Source organism: Phasianus colchicus, chromosome 26, assembly GCF_987193195.1.
Source record: "Phasianus colchicus chromosome 26, bPhaCol1.hap1.1, whole genome shotgun sequence".
Taxonomy (NCBI): domain Eukaryota; kingdom Metazoa; phylum Chordata; class Aves; order Galliformes; family Phasianidae; genus Phasianus; species Phasianus colchicus.
The window spans coordinates 3,110,925-3,134,879 of NC_143461.1; the positions used below are offsets into that span (position 1 = coordinate 3,110,925).

General features: G+C 49.3%; 1 protein-coding gene and 1 long non-coding RNA gene across 21 annotated transcripts in view; one reads left to right on the forward strand and one right to left on the reverse strand.

The window, feature by feature from the left end:
* TANC2 (tetratricopeptide repeat, ankyrin repeat and coiled-coil containing 2) overlaps positions 1-23,955 on the forward strand; it is a 182,286-nt gene that overhangs the window by 112,881 nt on the left and 45,450 nt on the right. For 16 of the 17 annotated variants that reach the window (XM_090125170.1, XM_090125169.1, XM_031600935.2 and 13 more), the window contains 3 exons: positions 6,412-6,537; positions 12,664-12,945; positions 15,908-16,041. In XM_090125170.1, coding sequence (XP_089981296.1) covers positions 6,412-6,537; positions 12,664-12,945; positions 15,908-16,041 — 542 coding nt within the window. Of the gene's footprint in view, positions 1-2,826; positions 3,135-6,411; positions 6,538-12,663; positions 12,946-15,907; positions 16,042-23,955 lie in introns of those variants that run through there. The other variant, XM_090125186.1, reaches the window with a different exon arrangement.
* LOC116233818 (uncharacterized) lies at positions 7,630-11,534 on the reverse strand. 4 transcript variants are annotated; one of them, XR_004168013.2, is made up of 5 exons: positions 11,452-11,529; positions 10,291-10,598; positions 9,061-9,190; positions 8,830-8,935; positions 7,630-8,094 (listed from the first exon to the last, which is right to left on the reverse strand). It is a non-coding gene; the product is annotated as an uncharacterized LOC116233818 (long non-coding RNA). The 4 variants fall into 4 exon arrangements; XR_004168015.2 differs by having other exon boundaries at positions 10,291-10,535; positions 11,452-11,524; XR_004168014.2 differs by having other exon boundaries at positions 7,631-8,094; positions 10,441-10,598.

The window sequence follows — 23,955 nt, forward strand, 5'->3', positions numbered from 1 at the left end:
TTGGATTGGGGTTCATTTCTTGTGGGTGAGCCCTCACCAACACCATCAGAGGAGCGCTGGGCTGCTCACTGCACACATTAACACATCGGATTGGTTGGGTTGCTTTTGGGAGGTGTTGGAGGTGGAGGTGAAACCCACCCAGCAGAGCTGGGGAGCATCTCTTCCTTCTGTGTTCTTGTGCTGTGTGATGTTCAACTAACACACATATTCCAGGAGAAAGTGGGGTGGGAATAACAATGGAAAAGAAGGTTCAGATTAATCTTCCGGTCATTTAATGGTCAGATGTTTTTTCCTACAAGTTCATGCACTGCACTGTTACATTTTCTAGCTGTTAAATGAGCGATGGGAGAGAGAACCCAGCTCAGAGCTGCACGGTTGGCTGCAGCCTATCTGCAAACCTTGCTGTTGCCCAAAGGCAGTGCTGCCTGCAAGCCACCTCCTTGCACCAGCATTGCACACTTTGCAGCCAGCTGGTAAACCAGATCAGCATGCTAATTGGGCTGGAAATTAACCCTGCAGATGTTCATCTCGGGGCACAGGTTGGTGAGCATGGAGCAGGGCACGTGGCCATGCTGTCTTTTAGCAGCATTCCATGTGTGAAGCCAACCACACCTTTGCTGACACACACACCGTTCTTGGCTCTTTTTTGGTTCTGTTTTGTGATGCTGCTGAATGTGTGCACAGGCAGTGTTTACACACAATCTGTTCTAGGGATGCAGTGCATGGCAGCACTTATACCTCGTGGCTTTGTAATGTCTTATGTTTTTTCAATTTTCTTCAGAAATTGTCCTTGCATAGCCTCCAGAATGGCACCAGGCTGTTTTCACACCAGACTCACAATCCATGCCATGCATTGCATCCCTTTGGTCACCTCCAGCCCACAGACTGCAGCCATTCTCCCAACACGTATCGATCCAGCCTTGCATAAAACATCTTCTGAAGCAATTAAAAGCAATTTGTTGGGAACGTTTCTCTTGAAAGACCACTGGAGCACCTTGGAATGCCAACGTGGGCCTTGCACTGTGGTGGAGCACTTGGGAGATGACTTGGGTTCGTGGCTTAGTGTACCTGCGAGGTGATTTTGTGAAGATGTGGGAACAGTGCAGCACTTCTCTCTTATGGGTCTGGGGGTGGGAGAAGCCCAGGGCAGCTCTGCAGCTGAGAGAGCTCAGTGCTGGCTGTCTTTGTTTGGTATAGGAAGGTATTTTTGATTTCCTTAGGGAAGAGCTCCTCACTGAGTTAGCATTTGTCTCCTGCACTCTTCTCCCATGGGTTGCTGGAGCTGAAATTCCCCCAGCCTCTTTTTGCTCATCTCTCCAAAATCCCAAGGCTGGTTTTGTTCCCTCTGCTATTTCTGGTTTATGCTATTTTTGCCATTTTCTTCACCATCACTTTTATAAAGGAAATCCTTCCCAGGATGCATTCTACGTACCTTTGGATATTACCACAGCACAGCCCAGGAAATTCCAAATTCCATCCTCTAAGCTGCACAGAAACAGCTGCAGGGCACTGGCTGCGTGCTGCCATTGGAAACCAGGAGGATAAGGGAATTCCCTCCCCACATTGGTGACACAGAGAGCACTTTCTGGGTGATAGCATCACCTCTCTGAAGTGTGGGCATCATGGTACAAAGAGCTTCCTTCACTCTGATGCTACTAACACCAGTTTTTCGAGCTGTGTGGCATTCACAGAGCATAATTGAGTCATCAGCAGCTCTAATTGAAACCCAAACCTCAAAGGCAAAGAGAGAAAATAAAAGAAGGGAATGGAAAGGAGCAAAGAAGTGGATACAGAGCTGGTCGGGCAGTTCCTTGTGATCACAGCAAATCACAGCGGAGGTGGTTGTAATTCCCTGTGTCATCACATTACCTGTTCTACAAAGTGCTCTTTGCTTTTGTGCTGTACCTCTGTGCAGAGATGGAGCGTGCTCTGTTCTACTGTGGGAAACAGTAGAGCAGCCAGAGGTTGGATCCAAGAAAAACACCTATAAAAGTAATCCCAGGTCATCCAGCAGTTCTTTAAAGCTCAGTTGTACGGCTGAGAGCCATGTGGATGCGTTGGCTTTGCTGTTTTACTCTTTTATTGTTCACGGAAACTGAAAGCTGCAGCAGTGTTTGCTTTCTTCCTACTTTCATCCCAGGCAGACGCACGCAGTAATTCATCTTGCATTCTTCCAGCGTGTCTCACAGCAATCAGCAGGAGGCACTTGGCACTGAGGCTGTGCATTCAGGCCTTCGGATGAACACAAATGCAGGGATGGACCCAGCAATGGCCCCAGGAAGGAGCAGCACAGGAGCTGTGTGTGAACACCTTCTGCTTTACCCAGAGGAAAGAGAACGGATGCCAACCAAACACAGAAGGAATTCAGATAAGACCCAAAACGTAACATGACCCTAATTGTGCTCGACTCCTCCTTGCTCACTCAGAGCACACATCCAGCCCAGCGTGATGTCATTAAATCTAAATTGTATTTATTAATATGCTGAACTGGGATGCACGGGGAGGATCTCACCTTGCAGCGGTGCATTCTGCCCTGAGCAAACTGAGCCCATGTGTTTGGCTGCTGCATCACAGCTCCATGCCAGGGCCTCCTTTTCCATATTCAGAGTTCATTGGGACCTTGGAAGGATTTGCAGCAGCAGCACACAGATAACATTTTTGAGGAGGCATTTGTTCCTCCTGTGTGTTTTATCTGCAGTCGCAGTGTCTTGCTGCACAGAATAAACCTCACCATTGAGGGGAAGCTTTTGTGAGTTTAATAGTATATTTTATAAGATCAATTCATCTTGCATAATGTTTGAAGTACCGCAGCGTATTATCAGGAAAAAATGACTTCTATTTCTCTGGCTGGAGGCCTCTTTAATTATTCCTCTGTTCTAAATGGGAAAGATAAATCTCAGCTGATCAGTGGGGACGCTGCAGGGATGCTCTGTGACAGAGCACTGGACGCAGCAGTGCTGATGGAGGGAGCAGAAGGGCAGCTCTGTGCTGCTGGGAGCATCTCCCCATCACAGAAGTTGGAATGTTGGAACCATAGAATCCTTAGAGTTGGAAGGGACCTCTGAAGGCCATCTCTCCCAGCTCCCCACAACTCAATCAGGTTGCCCAGAGCGTGGTCCAGACCCTGAAAAAAGGTCTTTATCAGCAGGGCTGCACTCAATTCTTCTCTCCCCCAGCTTGTACTGGTAATGGGGGTTGCCTCAACACAGGTGCAAGACCTTGCACTTGGATTTGTTGAACCTCATGAGGTTTACCTGGGCCCACTGCTCAGCCTGTCTAGGTCCCTCTGGGTGGCATCCTGTCCCTCTCCTGTGTCACCTCACCCCACAGCTTGGGATCATCAGCAAACTGCTGAGGGTGCACTCAACCCCACTGTCAGAGTCATTGATGAAGATATGAAAAAGTATTGGGCCCAGCACTGTGGCCCCTGGGAGACACCACTCATCATCACAGATCTCCATCCAGACATGGAGCCATTGATCACCACTCTCTGACTTGATCCTGCTGCCAGTTCTTCATCCATTGAACAGCCCACCCATCAAATCCATATCCTTCCAATTGGGAGAGTTGTGGCATACCATGTCAAACGTCTTACTGAAATCCAGATAGTTGACATCAGTGGCTCTTCCCAATGCAGTGACACCATCAGAGAAAGCCACGAGGTTGGTTAAGCAGGATTTGCCCTTGGTGAAGCCATGCTGGTTCCCCCATATCAGCTCTTTGCCTTCCACGTGCCTTAGCATCACTCCCAGGAGGATCTGCTCTGTGATCTTCCCCAGCACAAAGGTGAGACTGACAGTCCTGTGAGTGAGTCCAGTGTGGTGTGAATGCTCCACGTTGAGCATGGCATCTATTGGTGCCAAGAACAGGTGGGCATTCAACATCCTGTATGGTCACCAGGAGGCTGTGTGCCATGTGAGCATCACAGCCCCCATCTCTTGGTCACGCAGCGTGGTTAGAGGTAGGATTTTCATGGTGTGCCCAAAAAAAAGATAGTAATCTTATTATAACATTGGTGCTCTGCTCAGGGAGTAATGGGAATTTTCCGAGGGAATGAAAGTTGGTTTTTTTATATCAATGGATAACTGGAGGGAAAATGATTGTTGGGCTTAAGTTGTTATATGAATTGGCAAAAAGGAGCTTCTGTCAGTGTTGATCTGTTGGATGGTCATGGATAAAGAAATGGAGTTTCAACCAGGATGTTGAATGTCTCTGGTTATCCCTGATGATGGTCTAGAGAATTGCTTGAGCCCGAAGCGGGGCTGAGTGCAGGGCATCTCTCTTGGAAATTATCATCCTGGGAATCTCTCAGTCTCACCTAATTTTTGGCTGCAGCAAGATCTTGGAAAGATCCGTGCACGTCCATTAGGTGCCAGCTGGAAGGAATGCTCCTCTTCATTCCAGACTTCTCTGCTCTGTGAAGTTGATGCATCCCATGCTGTGGGACCAGAGGAAGGACCCAGCACTGTGTGAGCAGAGCTCTGCCCAGATCTTTACTCATTTCACAGCAAGGAATTGGAGTTGGCTTCGCCAGCAGGTTTTGAAGAAATCTCATGATTAATTTTTTGATTTGATATAACAGTCTTGTCATGGTACGTGAGCAAATAGTCGTGAATGGAATATAAATGGTGCTTAGTCCCAGCAGTGCAATGGATGTATCAGTAGAAGGAGGTGGGCATGGTGCAGAGCAGCTGGGTGCTAGGCAGGCATTGCAGCACTGCACCACTGCATGGTCACTGGGAGTTCTGGATGGGGCTGTCAGGAAGATGCATGGGTGAGCACGTATGTGAGAGATGGGCAGAGAGCAGTGAATTACTCCTATTATGGAGTCATAGAATGGCCTGGGTTGAAAAGGACCACAGTGATCATCTGGTTCCAACCCCCTGCTATGTGCAGGGTTGCCAACAGCAGCCCAGGCTGCCCAGAGCCACATCCAGCCTGGCCCTGAATGCCTCCAGCACTGTGCAGAGCACTAGATTCTCCCATGAGGAAATGACTTTGGAACAGTGAAGTTATCTTCTTTAGTTCAGATGACATTTTTGGCTTTTGCTTGTGTATTTTTAGTGGTCTCTCAAAGGTTTAGGTTTTTTGCCACACAGCAATCTCTGTGCCTCCCCAGAGCTCCCAATGTCTTTGTGGTCCTGAGCGTAACAGGGAGGGGACACAGTGGAACCATAGAACGGTTGAGTTGGAAGAGACCAAATCCAAACTAAGCAGCTCTAACAGAGTTGAAGGATTGCAGAGTTCAGCATAAAATCACACCATCATGAGGGCTGGAAAAACCCTTTCAGATCACCAAACCCAACCCCAGCCCACCCCCACCATGCCCACCAACCACATCCCTCAGTGCCACATCTCCACACCTCCAGGGACAGCGACCCCACCACCTTCCTGGGCAACCCTTCTCCAATGGATCACTGCTCTTTTGGATCAGTTTTTCCTGATATCCAGACATGCAGTGCATTATTGAATTGTCTTTAACACAGGAGGAAATGCTGACTGTCAAAACCCGTGTGCATGCAGGTTGGGTGAGTTCTGTATTGGGGGATATCAGACATAAGTGTCTCCATTTGTCTTTGTTGTTTGTGAATGTTGACAAGGGAGCAACCCAGAGCAAACACCACCAGGGCACGAGAAACCATTACCAAAACACTTCTTCATTCCAAGCTATGGGAAATCAGCCTTGCCTCATCCCAGCTGTGTCGACTCATGGTATTTAAGTATTTAAGAACCTTAAGTGAATACTTTTTTTACGGTGCTTTCTAGTAGGGCAACCCAAATTTTGGTTCCTTACTTTTACTTATGCCAGGGATACGTTACCTTAATTATTATTTAACTAAGAACAAGATTTTCATCTTCATATTCCAAAGACTCTCTAAAGGCAACCATGCTAAAGTGAAGACTGGAAGTTTTGTTTTATAAATGTTGGTAGAGTTCATTGCAAAACTGCTAAGTTCTTTACAGAGAGAGTGGTGAGGTGTTGGAACAGCTGCCCAGAGAGGCTGTGGATGCCCCGTCCATCCCTGGAGGTGTTCAAGGCCAGGTTGGATGGGGCCCTGGGCAGCCTGGGCTGGTGTGAAATGTGGAGGTTGGTGGCCCTGCATGTGGCAGGGAGTTGGAGATTCATCATCCTTGAGGTCCCTTCCAACCCTGGCCATTCTGTGATTCTGTGGAGGGACACAGTGGCCACAGGCTGCTGGTTGGACTGGGTGATCCTAAAGCCCTTCTCCAACAGCAATGGTTATATGACCTCTCTGCACGCCCTCATGGCAGAATCCCAGCCTGGTTTACTTTGAGGCTCAAAACACACCAGAAAAAAGTGACTCTATGACTCTACGACTCTATTTACACCTGCATGCTTTGTTGAGAAAAGGAAACGGGAGCTAAGATGGGCTCTGCTCTCTCTGGCAGCCACCAGCTCGGCCCACCTGGAGGACCTGGCATACCTGGACGAGCAGCGGCACACCCCCCTGCGCACCTCCCTCCGCATGCCCCGGCAGAGCGTGGCTGGAGCCCGCGCACAGCAGGACCTGCGAGGTAGGATGAGGAGCCACGTGTGTCTGTGTGTCGCTGTGCCGGATGGGGGATGCGCTCCTGGAATGTGTGGATGCTCCTGCAGGTGGTCCCCGAGCTCCTCTCCCCGCTTGCTCCTCGACATCCCTCTGTTTCTGAGCGCTGGGTTTGTTTGGAGTGCTGGGAGTTCTCCCCTCGCTCCCTTTGGGGTCGCTCCCTGCAGCAGGGGTTGCTCACAGAGGTGGCATTCAGGTATCCCTCTTGCTGCTCTTTGAGGGGAGATGCTCATCTGCTTCTTCCTGGCAAGCCCCACACAAGGTTGTCAGCAATGAGAAGAAGCACCAGGGCTGGCAGTTCTGCCTTCTATTTAATTCCAGATTGACTTGGCACTGCTGCAAAGCTGTGTCCCTGTGCCTTCCATCCTGTTACTCTTGGTTTTAGCTTCCAGTAGCTCTGGGAGCAGCGGTGGCCCTGCAGCCACAGCACATCCCCCAGTTTGTGCTTCCTTCCCATCACCAAGTGAGCAAACAGCATAAGGGGCTCAGAGGGCAGCACACAGGGGCTTCTTTGGTTTCTGCTGCTGAGGGTGAAGGGGTAAAAATTCCCATTCCTGCTCTGAGAAAGCAGCTCTGGGATCTGCACAAAGCACACGAGCCCCCAGTTGTGGGGCGAAGAGCATTTGTGTTGTGCTGGATCGCAGGCTGTCATGAAATCATCTTGGCTGGTGAGGCTGTTGCAGAAATGGATGAGCAGCAGAAAGCAAGCTTTGACAGACAGAATTTCCATATGTTCGAGCAGAGCAGCTTGCCAAGCCTTCGTAATTTGCAGTGATTGCATCCAAAACATGGAAGTTTATTGTAGGAACAGAATCAAGTTGTTTTCCAGACGCACTTTTGAGAAACGTGGCGCGGCGTGTTTTCTTTCTTCTCCTCCTTTGTGTGTTTTCCCTTTATGTTCATGGTGCATGGGAATAGCAGCAGTGTTTGGGTTTTTGGAACTTGTTTCTGATTCTGGTTGAGGAGAAAATGTGCTATTTTTAAAAAGAGGAGGGGAGAGAAGACGGCGTGAAGAAATCAAGCCAGCACTATTTGGAAATATTTTCATTTTAATGAATAAACGTTATTTGGGGTTGGCTTTTTTCCCCCCAAATAGGAAAGAGCCCAGATATTTCTGTGAGCTTGCATTGATCTGCACTGCTGCAATCTCCAGCTCTTTGTTCCAACTGGAAATGCTAAACTTGAGTTCAGCTTCACTGCCTCCACTCTTGGCATCGTGTTGGGGCAGTGGGTTTGGACCCAGTGGGCTGTAGGTGCAGCAGATCCATCACAGCCCACTTATTTGGGTCCCAGCCTTTAAGAATCCCAGTGCAGAGGAATTAAATGGGGACCATCTCGGCTGTTTTTTTTTTATGCTGCTAAGTCAGTTATTTGAACCAGAAAAGCAACTTTGCAATGTAATCCCCAAGGCTAAGAGCATTACAATGTCTGTACCGTGACAGGTTTTTAATAGGATGGTGAAGGTTCTTTTTGGTGTTGCTATTTTGAGCCAGCGCCATTTGAAGCCTTTATGGATTTCTGTAACCTGGAATAGAAGCACAGAGCGGTTGGGTTGAAAGAGACCTTGAAGATCCCCCAGTTCCAACCCCTGCTGTGGGTTGATGCTGTCCAGTAGGTCACACTGCCCTGGGCTCCTTTCAATCCAAAGTACAGGGTGGTGCTGGTGATCTGCTCTGATGGCACCCAGGTGGTGGCTGCAGTGTTAGAGCACCCCAGCTGCTGCCATCAGGACTTCTTTTCCTCCCCAAATAGCAGTGCTGGTGCAGTGGGAGAACCTCATTGGGCTGGGGAGGCTCATGGGCATGGAGACTCCAAGAATCATAGAATAAGTTAGAAAAGATCACAGAGGTCATCCAGTCCAACCACCAGCCCATCAAGTGGGGTTGCCCAGACTCGGTGCTGCAATGGACCAGGACTGTTGGCCAATACAGACCATATGGCATTTGTTTCCCTTAAACTCTTTTCTGTGATTTTTAGTTTGATGCTTATTCTGTGCTGCAGCCTTTTGGGTCTGTTACAGCACAGTCCAGCGTTTTCAGGCATGCAGTCCATGAAAAATAGGCACAGGTTTCATGGTGATGAATGGAGACACTTAAGATGACACTTGAAAGAAGCTGCAGTCTGAAGCAAGGAAAGGAAATAAATTCAACATTTGGCTAATTTATGGGCTCCTATTTACCAAAGAACACATTAGATGCTGATAGATACTGTGTTATTCAGAACCACATTTCATTGTAATAAATATTAAAGTGCTTCTTGCCTGGGCTTCATCTCAAGATGCTGGCAATATCCACATTGTGCATCTCAGCCCCACGTGGGCTTCCTTTGGACAGCAAGATGCATTTCCATCAGGAGCTCAAATGCTTCTGGAGCAAAATACCAAACAAATAATGAGCTGTGGGTGCTGGTTGTCAGCACATTCTGAGAAAGCAAGTGGTTTCTGGACAGGCATTGAAGGTTCTTTCAGCAAAGTAAGGTAACACAAACTTACACAGAGCAGCAGAGGACGCCCTGCGTGGTGCAGGCTGAGCTGTGATTCCTGCTTGTTGGCAGCCCAGTGGGTTTTGTTCAGTTGTGCATGTAGTACAACCACTTCATTTGGATTTAATTGATGTTTTCAGCTGCAAAAAAAAAAAAAAAGAGAGCCAGGAGAGATATGGCAGACAGTGCTTCAGCTTGGGGTTGAATATTTTGCTTGGGATCTACCAAAGCTTGCACAGTATTTCAATGATGCTGTTACACTGCCATGAAAATGTGATGCTGCCAGATTTGGTGCTGTCCCACTCTTGATACCCACAAGGATGTGGGTTTAAGTTATGTTAAGATATTATCAGAGTTTCTGGGTGTTTCCAGCCTAAGTTCTACAAAATGCCTCATTGGAAATGAATACAAACCAAACATTTGTCAGTGCTTTAGGGATGGGAAGGGCAGGTTATTCACAAGGGCTGACATCAGTTCAAGGGCTAAAACAGTTCATCCAAAATGTGTGCACACATCCTCACCCTACATTTCTGAGCCTCTTTTTCAGAGTTCCTTTCATTAATTTCTGCCCCAAGTGTTGAAGCTGCAGTGCTGCCTCCCCTCTCCCTGCTTCCCCTTCTCTTGTGACCTGTTGCTTCATCAGCCTTTTCATGTTGTTCAGTCCTTTGCTATCAGCTCAGCTTCTGAGAGCAGGGATTGGTTGTTCTACTGCAGAATGAAGCTGGTGGAGGCTGCAGCTGTGGCTCAGCAGAGCCTTGCATCACTTAGAGCCTGGTCCTCTGCATGGGGCTTGCTGGCTCGTCCTGCAGTGACCCAGGGGGCTGATAGGGCTGCAAGACTTGGCAGACAAGTGAGCACATCTCCACTGGGGTCATGTTGAGCCTTCTTCAGGGCTGTGCCTATTCGTGTCCAATCTTAGGACAGCCTTTGTCTCTGTGGGATGTAGCAGTTGGCAATGCACACATCCCCATCCTCACCTCTGGAAAGAAATGGGGATTTAAATCTGTTTGCCCCCCACGTAAACTGTGTCCCACAGCTGGTAGGGTTAATGAGTGACATCTCTTCATTAGCTGCTTGGTACCTGATGACTATTTGTTCACACCTGCATGGGCTGCATGCAGCTTTCAGGAGAGCATTGCCATCCATCCCCACTCACTCTCACATCCCATAGGCATGGGCACAGAGCTGCAGGTTACCAACCCCCAGTCTGACCTCCGTGTTTTAAAACCAAAGCAGTCACCTGCTGTCTGCGTGGCCACTTCCCCAAAGTTTCCCCTGAAGAAATCATCTCAGCAATAGAGTGTGAAGGAGCAGCAGCTGTCTGTGCCAGCACAAAGTGCTTCCATCCGTTTCTTTTTTGGGTATATATGTATCATCTCCAGTTACAGACCTTCCAGGCAGAACGAGCCGTATGAGTTGATCCTTCTGTTCCCAGGTTGGCATCAGGTTGGTGTGGAGTTCCTGCTTTTTTTAGCTCTGCATTCCCTAGATAGCTTGCACTGAGTGGAAAGAACGGCAGATACCTTCTCCCTCCACCCCCAAATGTTCCTGCAAAGGTTTCCAGACTGGTTTAGTTTTAGTTATTCACTTGATGATAATCCAAAGGTGGAACGAATGCAAAGCCAAGAGTTGAGCATGGCAGCAGCAGAAACCACACAGCAGTCCCTGTGCCTGCCCAGGGTCCCCAATGTCTTTGGAATCCTTAGCATTGCAGGGAGGGGAGACAACGTGGAATCATAGAATGGTTGGGTTGGAAGGGATCTTAAGGATCAGCTGCTTCCAACCCCCCACCATGGGCTGATCCGGGATGCAGAGCTGAGTAATGCCCCCAGCTGCCCTGACTCTGGCAGCCCATAGAAACAAATGACGGTATTAATTTCATCATGGAAACAAACTCCAGCAGTGGCCAAGTCATTAGGTAAAAACAAAATATAGCAGGCTGCTTTTTTGGTGCTTCGTGCCTCTTTTAAACGGAGATGAAAAGATTCCGGATGCAATGAAGCCATTTGTAACCCTCTTTCATTACCTTCAGAGGAATTAATTAACCCACAAACGCTTCTGATTTTCCCTTGATTGCCAAGGGGATGCACTTGAATTTCTCCTCCCTCCCCCTGCTAGGCTCTGAGGACCTTTTCAAAAGATGAGCGTGCATACAGAACTGGGGAAGTGAGCCCAGCCAGCTTCTGCATTTCTGGCTGTTGGTGCTGCAGTGTGTGTGGCAGGTCAGGGTTGCCTCCTGTGCTCCTCACTAACATCAGGGCGCCTGCAGCACCACTAGGATTTGCTTTTGCATCTCCCATCTAAAGCAGAAATGCACACACACACAGCTAAACTGTGATAATCACAGAATGGAAGGGACCTCAGAGGAGAGGCCAACCCCCTGCTGAAGCAGGTTCCCTACCATAAGTTGTTTCATCAGGCTCCTGCTCTGAGCCACGAGCAGCTGAGAGAGTGCATTGCCTGGAGGATGGAGGAAGACCTGCTGCTGTGAGGTCACAGTGCTGGAACAGGGAGAAAATTTGTTCTGTAGTAAGATATGACACAAGCAAATAGCTGAAGCTGTATTTGTACTTAGGTTGAACGGTGCAGCTTTAATTAATCGCGCCAATTACGAGTGCTGCAGATGGGGAAGAGCAGCCCGTCATGGGGAGGTGGTTGGATTCAGTGTGCATTTTTAAAGCATGACCCATGCGGGGAGATTGAATTGCATTTGGTGTTTCCATCATGAAAAAATAAACTGCTCTAATTGTCACATGGGAAGATCCCGTTGTTGTGTACAAGTGTTGGAAGGGGGGAGGAGCACTGCTGAGGTTGATCTGAGGATGTCCAAGGGATGGGAAGCTGTTGCAGAACTGTGTACCCTGGGGCAGTGCCTTCACTTGTGGTGCCCTGGAATGCAGGATTTCCTTTCTTTTCCCACCTGTAAACTGTCCCCTGCTGTCAAACTGCCTGAGCTCCTTTGATGGAAAATGCTGTGGAGGAGCTAATAACTTGTGCCAGGAAACCCACGGGTAATCATAGAGTGAATCATAGAATCATAGAATGGGCTGGGTTGAAAAGGACCACAGTGATCACCTGGTTCCAACCCCCTGCTATGTGCAGGTCGCCAACCAGCAGCCCAGGCTGCCCAGAGCCACATCCAGCCTGGCCTTGAATGCCTGCAGGGATGGGGCATCCACAGCCTCCTTGGGCAACCTGTTCCAGTGCCTCACCACCCTCTGTGTGAAAAACTTCCTCCTCATATCCAACCTAAACCTCCCCTGTCTCACTTTAAAACCATTCCCCCTTGTCCTATCACTATCTACCCTCATGAACATCCATTCTCCCTCTTGTTATACTCTCCCTTCAAGTACTGGAAGGCCACAATGAGGTCTCCCTGGAGCCTTCTCTTCTTTGTCCATCCACTTCTGTGATGTTTTTAGTGGAAAAGATCCCATTCTCCTTCAATTTAGCCTTTGTTGCAGAGCAAATGAAGCAGCTGCAAGGAATGTCTGTCCTAGCTTCTATTCTTTTTCCCTCTTGCAATGAAAAGATGCCCAGCAAGCAGCGATCAGGTCAGTAGTTAGGCTCAGTTAGCATTAACACACGGTTCTGTCCCGCTGTTTGTTTGCAGTGCGCTTTGCACCCTACCGACCTCCAGACATCTCCCTGAAGCCGCTGCTCTTCGAGGTCCCCAGCATCACCACTGAATCCGTCTTCGTGGGCCGGGACTGGGTGTTCCATGAGATCGATGCCCAGCTGCAGAGCTCCAACGCCAGCGTGAATCGCGGTGTGGTGATCGTGGGGAACATCGGCTTTGGGAAGACTGCCATCATCTCCAGGCTGGTGGCGCTCAGCTGCCACGGCACTCGCATGAGGCAGATCGCATCCGACAGCCCGCACGCCTCACCCAAACGTAAGTGTGGCACTGTGCAGCTCTTCAAAGCCTGCAGCCCTAACCGAACCCTGACCCTAAACTAAGCTAACCCTAACCTAACCAAACCCTAACCTCATCTGACCTAACCCTAACCTCCTAACATAGCCCTGACCTCACCTAACCCTAACCTAACTCTGAGCCTAACCCTAACCTAACCTAGCCCTTACCTTGCCCTAAACTAACCATAACCCCAGCCCTTACCTTGCCCTAAACTAACCATAAACCTAGCCCTTACCTTGCCCTAAACTAACCATAACCCCAGCCCTTACCTTGCCCTAAACTAACCATAACCCCAGCCCTTACCTTGCCCTAAACTAACCATAACCCCAGCCCTTACCTAGCCCTAAACTAACCATAAACCTAGCCCTAACATAACCAAACCCTAACCACACCCTAGCCTAACCTAACCCTAACCTAACACTAACCCTAACAACCTATCCTAACCCTAACCCTAACCTTTACCTAACCCTAACACAAATCAAACCCTAACCTAACACTAACCCTAACACTAACCCTAACAACCTATCCTAACCCTAACCCTCACCCTTACCTAACCCTAACACAAATCGAACCCTAACCCAACCCTAACCTAACACTAACCCTAACAACCTATCCTAACCCTAACCCTAACCCTTACCTAACCCTAACACAAATCAAACCCTGACCTAACCCTAACCTAACCTGACTCTAATCCTAACCTGATCTCCTAACCAAACCTAACCCCCAACCCTAACCCTTGTCTTTTTACTTCTTAGGGAAAAAGATCCCATTCTCCTTCAGTTTAGTCTTTGTTGCAGAGCAAAGAAAGCAGCTGCCAGGAATGTTTGTACTATTTGTGATGCATGTGTACTCTGTGAAGGGTCAGAATAGCTGTCTCTTTATTCCCTGCCTTAGAAGGACCACAGATTTTCTCCCACCGGAAAGACTCTACTTCTACTTGTAGGTACTCTATGATTACAAATCCTCCCTGAGGATTTTCTTCAGGGCCAGGTTGGATGAGGCCATGGGCAGCTGCTCCAGTCCCAGAACTGGAGGTTGGTGGCCCTGCTGTGGCAGGGTTTGGAACCCAGTGATCTTTGAGGTTCCTTCCAACCCAAGCCATTCTTTCATTTTGTTGCTCTCCTCCATTCCCATGCAGACTCAGTGTGTGATGCTGTAGAACCCCATGTGGGTTTGACAGCCAGGGCTGCTCTGCCTCCCAGTCCCATCCAGTTTGCAGGTGGGGATGGCAGCATTTTCCAACCACTCTGCTCCCAGTAAGCGAATAAGACAGGACTAAAAGTACCAGGTTCTGTACCTAATGACATCTTCAGGGATCTAGGTCAGTGTATCTCAGGGACACTGTAGTTAAATCTGTTTACTGGAATCCAGTGCTCTGAGCCATGGAGAGATATGTGAGATGTCGCCGCTCGGTGCCACTTGTCAGCACTAACCCAGCAAAGCAGGGTGAAAGGCAGGCCTGGTTTCTATATTTTAGCTGTAACTCTGCAGAGCAGAGCCTCCCCAGTCTGCTGGGAAGGATTGAGGGATTTAAAAGATTATTGCACTGAAAGCAGCCCGTACCCTTCATGCACAAAGGACAGAGATCCTCGCTCACCCAGTGCAGCCCTTGAGTTCACACTCAGGTGTGCCCATGAGGGTAAAGCTGAGTGATTCCTTGGTGTCAGTCATTGGGGTGAGGGCTGTAGAATCATTCAGTTGATGAGTTTTATTTCCTGAAGCCTCTGCAGGCCCCGAGTGTAGCTCTAGAAGATAAGAACTGCTCTACTGATTTCACAGCTGAAAGAAGTCTGTAACGCTCTGCAGTGTCTATGTTGAGCAATCAAATGTTCATTGGGTGCCCTGACTGTACTGCAGCACTTGTGTTATCAGCATGAGCAAACTGGAATAAATGCAGCCTCATGCCACTAATTCCTGGCTCAGAAAAGCAGTGCAGGTGAAGGTAGTGTTGCGTGCTCAAAATTGACATTGTGCATCTTTGCTTCCATTGTGTGTAGGCAGCAGCCATCCTCCTTCCTTGTTGGCCATTAAGTGGGTCATTGTTTCCATTACGATTTCAGGTTGAGCTCAAGGATGCATTGCAGCAATCCATCCAAGCCAGTCCTCTGCCAGTGCAGTCTGTGCTTCAGGTTGCTACTTTTAAAGCATTCCTGTAACTAATAAATCAGTAATGAGGCATCACCAAGTTCTGCATGTCTCAATGTCATTCAGTAATACTCTGAGTAGCTATGAGTGTGAAGATGAGTGGTTTGGAAATGTTAACCATGAAGGCCAGGTGAGTGAACTGTTGTGCTTTTAAAGCTTTCTGCTTTTCTAAAATGCAAGAGAAATGGTTAAAATGCAATAAGAAGCAGATCACATCTGGCAGAGGTGATCCCAGTATAATTCATTATTTACTTGTGAGCCTTGTCCAGAACATGGTGCTGCTCTTGCTTCTCTCCCTCTAATAGCACTGGTGGCCTTCAGAGGAAACATTGGCTCTGGCATGCTGTTGATATATGCTATAAAATTGGCACATCATTCAGAGCAATTTTCTGTCTCCATTCAAGAAGGACCAAATGAGTGAGTGATGGGTTGTAACAAAGGAAGGCCTGTTAGCCAAAGTGCAGAGCAGGGAGAACTCTGAGATAGCCCAAACTCAAAGGTAGAGCATACTTCCATGAGTGTTGTATCCACTCATTGTGATTTAAATCAATGAAGTCACACTGGAGAAGATGAGGATGATGAGCTTAAAGCTTTATCTTAGTTCTTCCCATCCAGCTTCCAATAGAAAGCTCCCCAGGAGCTCTGTGCTGCCTGGAGGTGTCACCTTCCCCCATAGTGCTGAGCAGAGCATTGGTGGAAGGTACCACTGCCATGAACAAACTGCTGGAAGTACCAGCGTGACGACTGTTGGCTGTGCTCATCCCTCAGCAGTTCCTAACCTCTTTCTTTGAGACAGATGTGGATGCAAACAGAGAGCTGCCCTTAACCCAACCGCCTTCTGCTCACTCCTCCATCGCCAGTGGGAGCTGCCCGGGGACCCCTGAGATGCGCCGGCGCCAGGAGGAGGCCATGCGGAGGCTCGCTTCCCAGGTATGGCAACATTTGGGATGGCTGCAGGCCTTGGGAACCTCTCTGTTGTCATGGGGTCTCTGGGAAGCTGTCCTGTCCTGCATCGCTTTGGGAGCTGGGAAAAGTGCGCATTCAAAAGCGTACTGGGGGAGCAGAGAGGAAGAACTGGAAGGAGTTTTATTACCCTCAGAAAGTTTCTTCTGTAGGAGGGAATTCCCATTACATCGAGTGTACTCACTCCTAATTCTGAGACTTGACCTTTTCCAGCCACCATTACAATAGCGGATGTGCTGTGGGATGGCACAGCTGCCAGAGGGACCATTGCTTTTCTTCAGCAGTGGAAAGCAGATGGCTTCCCTTTGAAAGGGGTGGGTTTCAAACAGCAGTAAAGGAGCAGACTGCATGGGCTGCACATGGATGATGCAGAACAGATCCCAGCCTTTTGTGAGCAATACACAAATGCCTTGGTGTTCTGATAAGTGCAGGTTGTACGTAGTGGTGTTAGTGTAGGTGAGCTGTGCAGCTCGTCTTTCATTGTGATCCTGGGATTTAGCCCTATTTTGTGATGGTGGGAAGGTGCCATTGCGTTGCTGTGAAATCCAAGGGGCCTGCTCCTCCCCCAGGGTTTGGAGGATGTGAGCAGTGATGCTTTCCTGTTGCCTGTTCCCCTTTGGAGAGGAAAATACCAAGCAAAGTCTTTGTTCTCCGTCACCACCGGGACGTGTTTTGCTTGGCTTTCAGAGCCAGATACTGTCTTGTGCTGTCTGCTTTCTGCTGCACCCAGATGGCAAAGGCAGAGAGCATGCGATTGCTGTGTAAATAAATACTGGGACTTGATATTCTCCTCTTCCACATGGAGCTCTTGAAAGGAATGCAGCGGGCAGCTCTGCTTTCATTCAGAGCGTGTTAGTCATCGTGCTTCTTGTCAATCTTCACCATTACAGGCTGCCAGAAGGCAGCAGTGCGTGCTATCTCTGCCTCAAGCACCTAATCTGTCCAGACTTTCTTCCCCCGAGTGCTTCAGTAATCCTGCTGGATACATAACTGATAAATGGGTACAGTTTTAGCTTCGGTTTCCCACTGAAGAAGGTGAGGGACATGGCTTTTTCAAGCTGTGTGTCATAGCCGGAGCACAAAAGATGCACTGAAGCTTTTTTACATCTCTGGTCGCTGCTTAAAAAAAGTAAGAAACAATCTTCATAGCCAGAATGTAAAGTTAAAATAGCTTGGCTGCACACCCCTTTAGGAAGTGGTTTTAAAGCCCCATTCATCCCACAGCCAAAGGTTGGGGAGATGTGCCACCTCTGGTGCTCGCTGCAGGACTGCAGAGCTCTGCAATTCTTCATCTCCCAGTCAGCCTCCAGTGCTGCAAACGCAGACAGATTCCAGAAGTAAATGTCACTGCTTCCTTCCAACGTGAGGCTGCCCTGAGCAGGTGGATACCAGGGATGATGAGCTGACCTGGGGCTTCTGGGGGTGGCTTCTGGTGTTCAGGTGGCTGACACAGCACACATGAACTTGGGGAGGCTTTGTAGCTCCACACAGGAGGTTGGGGTCCATTCCCAGTGCTGCTGTGAGCCTCAGTGAGCTCCTTGGAGATCAGCATCTCCTCGGCCAGCTCTGCTTCCCTGTTACTGATAGAGAAGTGATCCATGCAGCCAACCATCTTTGGGTGTCTGATGTTGGGAAGGGTATATGATGAGTGGTTGGTTGTCTTCCAGGTCGTGCTTCAGCAGCACAGAGCCATCGAGTGGCTTTGGTTGGAAGGGACTTGCAGGTCATTGGGCTCCAACCCCGCACAGGGTTGTATGGAGCCACTGCAATTCAGCATGTGTTCAAATCCTGATTCAAAACATGGCATCCAATCACAAACAGACTTGTACTGAAAATGTAGCCGGCTTTGAGGTTTGGTTTCTCTCACCTTCTGTGTTTCAGTTCCATCCCAAAAGCAGTTCTGGTTTTATTGCATCAGAGCAGTCAGTGTGTCACAGACACAGCCTGATGGATCAGCAAGCCTCAGGAAGGGAAGTAAAGGCAAATGAAATGGGCCAGGGTGTTGGTCAAAGGGGTGGCTGGAGGTTGTGATGCACTCCTGGTAACATCCAGGGCAGAGCTCAGCACCAGCACTGCTGGATGCCTGCGGTCAGCAGCAGATAAATGGGTTTGCTCAGGAGGAGCAGTGCTGTATGATGTCCTCCCAGATAAAACAAACACTGCCTGTTCCTCCACAGCTGCAGGTTTTGAAGTCTCTGAGTGACACCGGGAGAAAAAGGATTACTGACCTGGCAACGTAATTGAAAATCCATTAAAATAACAGTTCTGAGCTCTTTGTTGTGTGTGTGATCCCCTCGGTCGGAAACTCGGTCACACGTGTCTGAGTTGCCATTGAGAAATCACAAACATGTGTTGGTTGCTCGAGGCTTTGAAGGTGCTGAAATCTGAAATAGAGCAAATGGCCCTAATGGTGTCGGTCAGCAGTTGTGGTTAAAGGCATCTGAGGGTCTGAGGCCACGTGCTCCCACAGGGCAGGAAAACACTCACATTGCTAAGCTCAACTCTGTGCCCAGGGCCCCATCTGAAAAAGAAAAGGGGAAATGCTCTGGTTCAGGAGGAAGGGAGAGCAGAACACATTCCTGCATCAGGAGCTGAGGAATGAAATACGGATTCCTGGCAGCCTGCTTAAGGCTCTTGTTGTTCCACTGGCTGAAGAATCACAGAATCACAGAATTGCCAGGGTTGGAAGGGACCTCAAGGATTGTGAATCTCCAACCCCCCTGCCACATGCAGGGCCACCAATCATCCCACCCAGTGCTAGACCAGGCTGCCCAGGGCCCCATCCAATCTGGCCTTGAACACCTCCAGGGACGGGGCATCCACAGCCTCTCTGGGCAGCTGTTCCAGCACCTCACCACTCTCTCTGTAAAGAACTTCCCCCTGACGTCCAACCTATATCTCCCTTCCCTCAACTTCCAACCATTTCCCCTTGTCCTGCTGTCACTCACCCTTTCAAAGAGTTGATTCCCCTCCTGCTGTAGGCTCCCTTTAGGTACTGAAGGCTGCAATGATTCACCCCGCAGCCTTCTTTTCTCCAGGCTGAACAAGCCCAGCTCCCTCAGCCTGTCCTCATAGGGAAGGTGCTCCAGTCTCCTGATCATCTTCGTGGCCCTCCTCTGGACCCTCTCCAACAGCTCCCTGTCTTTCTTGTACTGGGTGCTCCAGACTTGGACCCAGTACTCCAGATGGGGCCTCACAAGAGCAGAGTAGAAGAAAGGGTGGCCCTTAGGTTGGGCTGTTGGAAGAACAGTTCTTGCACACACGTTCTGTAATTGCTGCTTTAATGGAACGGGTCGGAATTGAAGGGAGAAAGAAAGTGGTGACAGTGATGGACAGCTGCAGTCAGCAGGAGTCTTTTAGGAGATACAAATCATATGTGAGGAGGTAGATAACAGCGTGTGCATGTTCTGCTTCCCAGGCTGTGCAGTGGTCATCGTGTCAGAGAAATGCAGGTGGGCACGAGAGGGGATTACTGATATTGGGGGAGGCTGAAGGAGCAGCATGCTGGTGGGAAGCACCCACTCCCTTCCTTCTGAAAATGTCACCGACCCCAAATTCAGGAGCTGTGTGCTTCTGGTGGCAGGAATGACAGGAGAACAGTTGCTTTTCCTCCTCTGGATGCTCAGGGTGGGACTTGGCTGTCTGTTCTTCACGCAGTGAGTTCCTTGGGCTGAGGTTTGCTCATCGCTCTCGTTGTTGGAGATGAGCAAATGCTTAATGTGAAAAAGAAGTGCCTGCAGCCCACCAGCAGGAGCACTGCTAAGGCTCCTCTCTGCCTCTTTGCCACGCTGGAAAAGAGCATTTTTTTGCCTTATCCTCAGGTTTGGTGTTCACCAGCACACTGACAGAGGAGCAGAATGCTTAGGAATGAACTGATGTACAAAATAAGTACTGGGTGCTTTCCACCCTGCAAACAAACAAACCAACCCCAACTCATTTAGGGATCACTTGAAGTTCTTGCCAGTGGTTCCTAGGAGGAAAAAAGCCATCACGAGCAGTGGGCCAAGTCCTGTCCCCCCATCCCTGCTGGTTGGATTCATGGTATCACTGCCTTCCCTTGGATCAGGAATGGGTTCTGTTGTGTGAGCAGCAGTCGTGGTAGGAAGGGTCAGATGCTCTCTGGGGGCTGCAGCAGTTTCTCTTGGAAGAATAAAAGAAAACAAGGAGCTTAAAACTGAGATTGCTCTGTTCCTTTTGTCGTTTCTCCCCCTACCCCTCCGTCCTCCTGAGATGCTGTAAGTGGAAGTGGTGTAATTGCCACCCCAAGGGATCAGTGCTGGAAGTGCAGCGATGCTCTGTGTAAGCACTGCAGCCTGGTGCTGGTGGGACTCACAGGACTGCTAAGGGAAAAGCAAAGCTCCAAGTCCCGCTGCCATCCCAGGCTGCATTTGGCATTGTGTTGGGTGCTGCTGTTTGGAGAGGGATGGAGAAATGCACCAGGAAATACCAAGAGCAGCACAACTCGATTAGCAATATTAAATATATGGTAATTTTAATTGCTTCCTGGCAGAGATTTCTGTCAATTTCCCAATATATTTTTTAAAGGCAGCATTAATCCTCTTGCTGGGAACTTTGCTGGCACTGAGCCCTTTTTCCCCTCCAGCCCCAGAGGAGCGGAGGCAGCAGGGCCACAGACGCCCCCTGGCCATGAGGAGGTGCAGCCTGCTGGGCAGCAAAGTCCCTCTTCCATCTCCACTCCATCCCTGCCCTCTGCAGCAGTCTGTGCCTTAAAGAGGGAGGATGGCAAAGTTTGTCTTGCCAGATCTGGCAGACTCAGAAGCCACAAGCAAAGCTTCTTGACTTGCAGCACCCACCCTGACACTTGCACATGAAACATGAGCGTTCCTGGCTGCGTGCTTGGTTGGCCTTTTGTTCAAATATATTTATGCACACGTTATGGAAATAAGTTCACAGGGCTGCTGAATGCATTTGAAGGCAGCCCTCTGCCATGGAGCAGCTGCCAGATCTCAGCAGTGCCAGGAAGGCTGCCCAGCCTGCAGGAGATGCACAGCAGTGTTCTGGTGAGCTGAGCATGGCAGAGCAGAGCTCTGTGTTGTTCTTAAACTCGTCTGGGTTCCTCAGTGCTTGTAAACGTATTGTCTGATTGCACAGAGCAACTGCAAGGTTGCTCCAGTATTTGAAAGGTCCTTCCAGTGTTTGACTGGAGCGTATAAGCAGGAGGGGGAACAACTGTTTACTGAGGGTGGATAGTGATAGGACAAGGGGAATGGTTTTAAAGTGGGACAGGAGAGGTTTAGGTTGGATATGAGGAGGAAGTTTTTCAGCCAGAGGGTGGTGAGGCACTGGAACAGGTTGCCCAAGGAGGCTGTGGATGCCCCATCCCTGCAGGCATCCAAGGCCAGGCTGGCTGTGGCTCTGGGCAGCCTGAGCTGCTGGTTGGCGACCTGCACATAGCAGGGGGTTGGAACTGGATGAGCATTGTGGTCCTTTTCAACCCAGCCCATTCTGAGATTCTATAATTCTATGAAATTGCAAGGCTTTTAAATCCAAGATGTGCTCTGCACCTCTACTTTTTGTACCTTTTCCTTCCTATTTTTTTACTCTCCTCCATTGCAGTACGTTCAAACTTCACTTCCTCTGAGTGGGGTAAGTGAGTGGGGTGGCTCAGTCCGTGTGGCACAGCTTCCCCAACCCCAAATGTTCCTGGGTTACATTCAGCTGGTGCTTCAGCTCAGCAGCAGGAGCCCAGCAGTGTCTGAGCAGCACAGAGCTGCATCCACTGACCTCTGCATCTCAGCAAGGGCTGACAGCCACAGCACAATGGGTTCAGCTCAGGAGGAGAGAAGTGTGGCCATGTCCCCTCTGGTTAGGATCACTTCCCCATATCCCTGAAGGTGTTGTCCTTTATTCACACTGGATCGTTGATGGCTTCATTACATGGTTTAAATAACCACTGAAAGCCATCTTTGCCGTGTTTCTGGCTGCTGGCTGCTTGTGGGTGCAGCACTTAAACAGATGAGCCTGAAAGACAGCACAGCACTAATGGATTATCCCATACACAGAGCTGGGGAGCTGCTTTTTCATTGCATCTGCTGATGCTGAGCACACTGCTGACTTCCTTCCAGCCGTAAGTCAGAGCATCACTACCATTGCTGTGGGCTATGGAAAGAAAGGAGCCCTCCCACCTCGTGTGGAGGTGGAAGGATTTGTTCCTCTGAGCCCTGTGACATTAATGAGCTTCAGAGGGCATTTGCTGGCAAACTCAGCTATCTAAAAGTAATGAGCATTCCCCATAAAGTGGGTCACCCCATCCACACACGCTCATGTGCAGTGAATAAAACACAGCCGTGCTGATCTCTATTTATACAATGACAGCCAACGTTCTGAGTGGCAGGCGGCCTCTTGGCAGGTGGAAGCACATCGACTCGAAGCTGTTTTGTACGGGTCAAAAGGAGATGAGTCTTATTAGGGGCAGAAATGTGGTTAGAATGCAGTGCTGAAGCAGTTGGTTGGGAGCAGGGGGGCACTGGGGGGGGGGTTGCTGTGGGTGCAGGGAAGTGGGGTTTGTCCTTTCAGGCTGGTGGGGCTGGAGGAGGATGGAGGAGCCATCAGGAGGGAGCTGAGACAGGGCAAGCAGAGCATGGTGGCAAAGGAATGCTTCTGAAAGGGAGGATCTTACTTGTCACAAATAGTGCCAGAGAGCTCCTTTGAACTGGCCTGTCCTATTAAGTAAAAATAACTTGTTTCCCCTGAGCCATCTCAGCCCCTTTCTCCTTTGATGCATGCTGCCCTCCCAGCTCCATATTCCTGCTCCTGGTCCGTCCCCCCAAGCTCTGCTCTTTTCTCCCCCAGCTCACTCTCTTTGCTCCTTTGTGCTTTATAGGCGATGCACAATCTCTTCTGATCCTCATTTTCCCTGCTCTGTGCCCTTCCTGCCCTTTTCCTGCTGCTTTCCCATAGCTCTCCCTCCTGTTCCAACAGCATCTTCTGTTACTCTTGGAATAGCTGCGCTGCTTTTAACGTGTCATCCTTTTTCTTCAAATAGCTGTTCTCGTAGATCTGATCTATATGAGGAAATCTTTTTTTTTTTCTTCTTCCTCGCATGCAATTCTTTCTCAGCTGAACCAAAATCCCCTTTGGGTTCAGTAAAGCTTAACACCCATGTTGCACAAAGCAGCTGAAATGGGGAGCGCAGCCCCAGCGAGCAGCGTGCAGGGCTGAGGGGCAGGGAGAGCAGGAAGGACAGAGAAGAAATCACTTCTGCTGGGCTGGGCTGGATAACAAACACAGCATCCTGGAGAGGGTGAGTGAGGAGGGAGCAAAGCAGGGCAGAGGAGAGGCAGTCTGGATTGTGATGGGCGTGGGAGCTGGGGTAGAGGGAGGCGTGGGGAATGGCGTGGTGGAGAGAAGAGCATGGCTGGTGTTGGGAAAAATGGGGACAGAAGGCTTTCTGGGTTTAATGCCTGAAGACTACGTGGATAATTTACTTCTTAATTCTGCATTCACAGTTAGGAAGATGAGTCAGTGTGACTCTCCTGAGGAAGGGAAGGTTCAGGTGCTCCCTGACCCCATATCAGCAGGGGTTGTGTTGTGTTGGTACCCACAAGCCATGGACCATGAGAGGCAGTGTCTGCCTTCCCCGTGTCTGGTGTTCCTCAAGCCTTATAACACATCATTAATATTAAAAAAAAAAGCCTAAAAGCTTGTGATAAGTGTGCTTCTTTAATGTGCAGCCAACGCACTGGGAGCCAAATGATGTTAGGAAAGTCGTCCTTGCAGACCAAGTCTTCACTTGCTTTCTTTTTGCTGTTTCTAAGAGATCCCTTTCAGAGCAGTAGAATCAGAAGATTTGTGTTCGAAAGAGATGGAGCTCCATCCTCAGAACCCTCAGAATGGTGTGAAGCCATTGCACAGTGATGT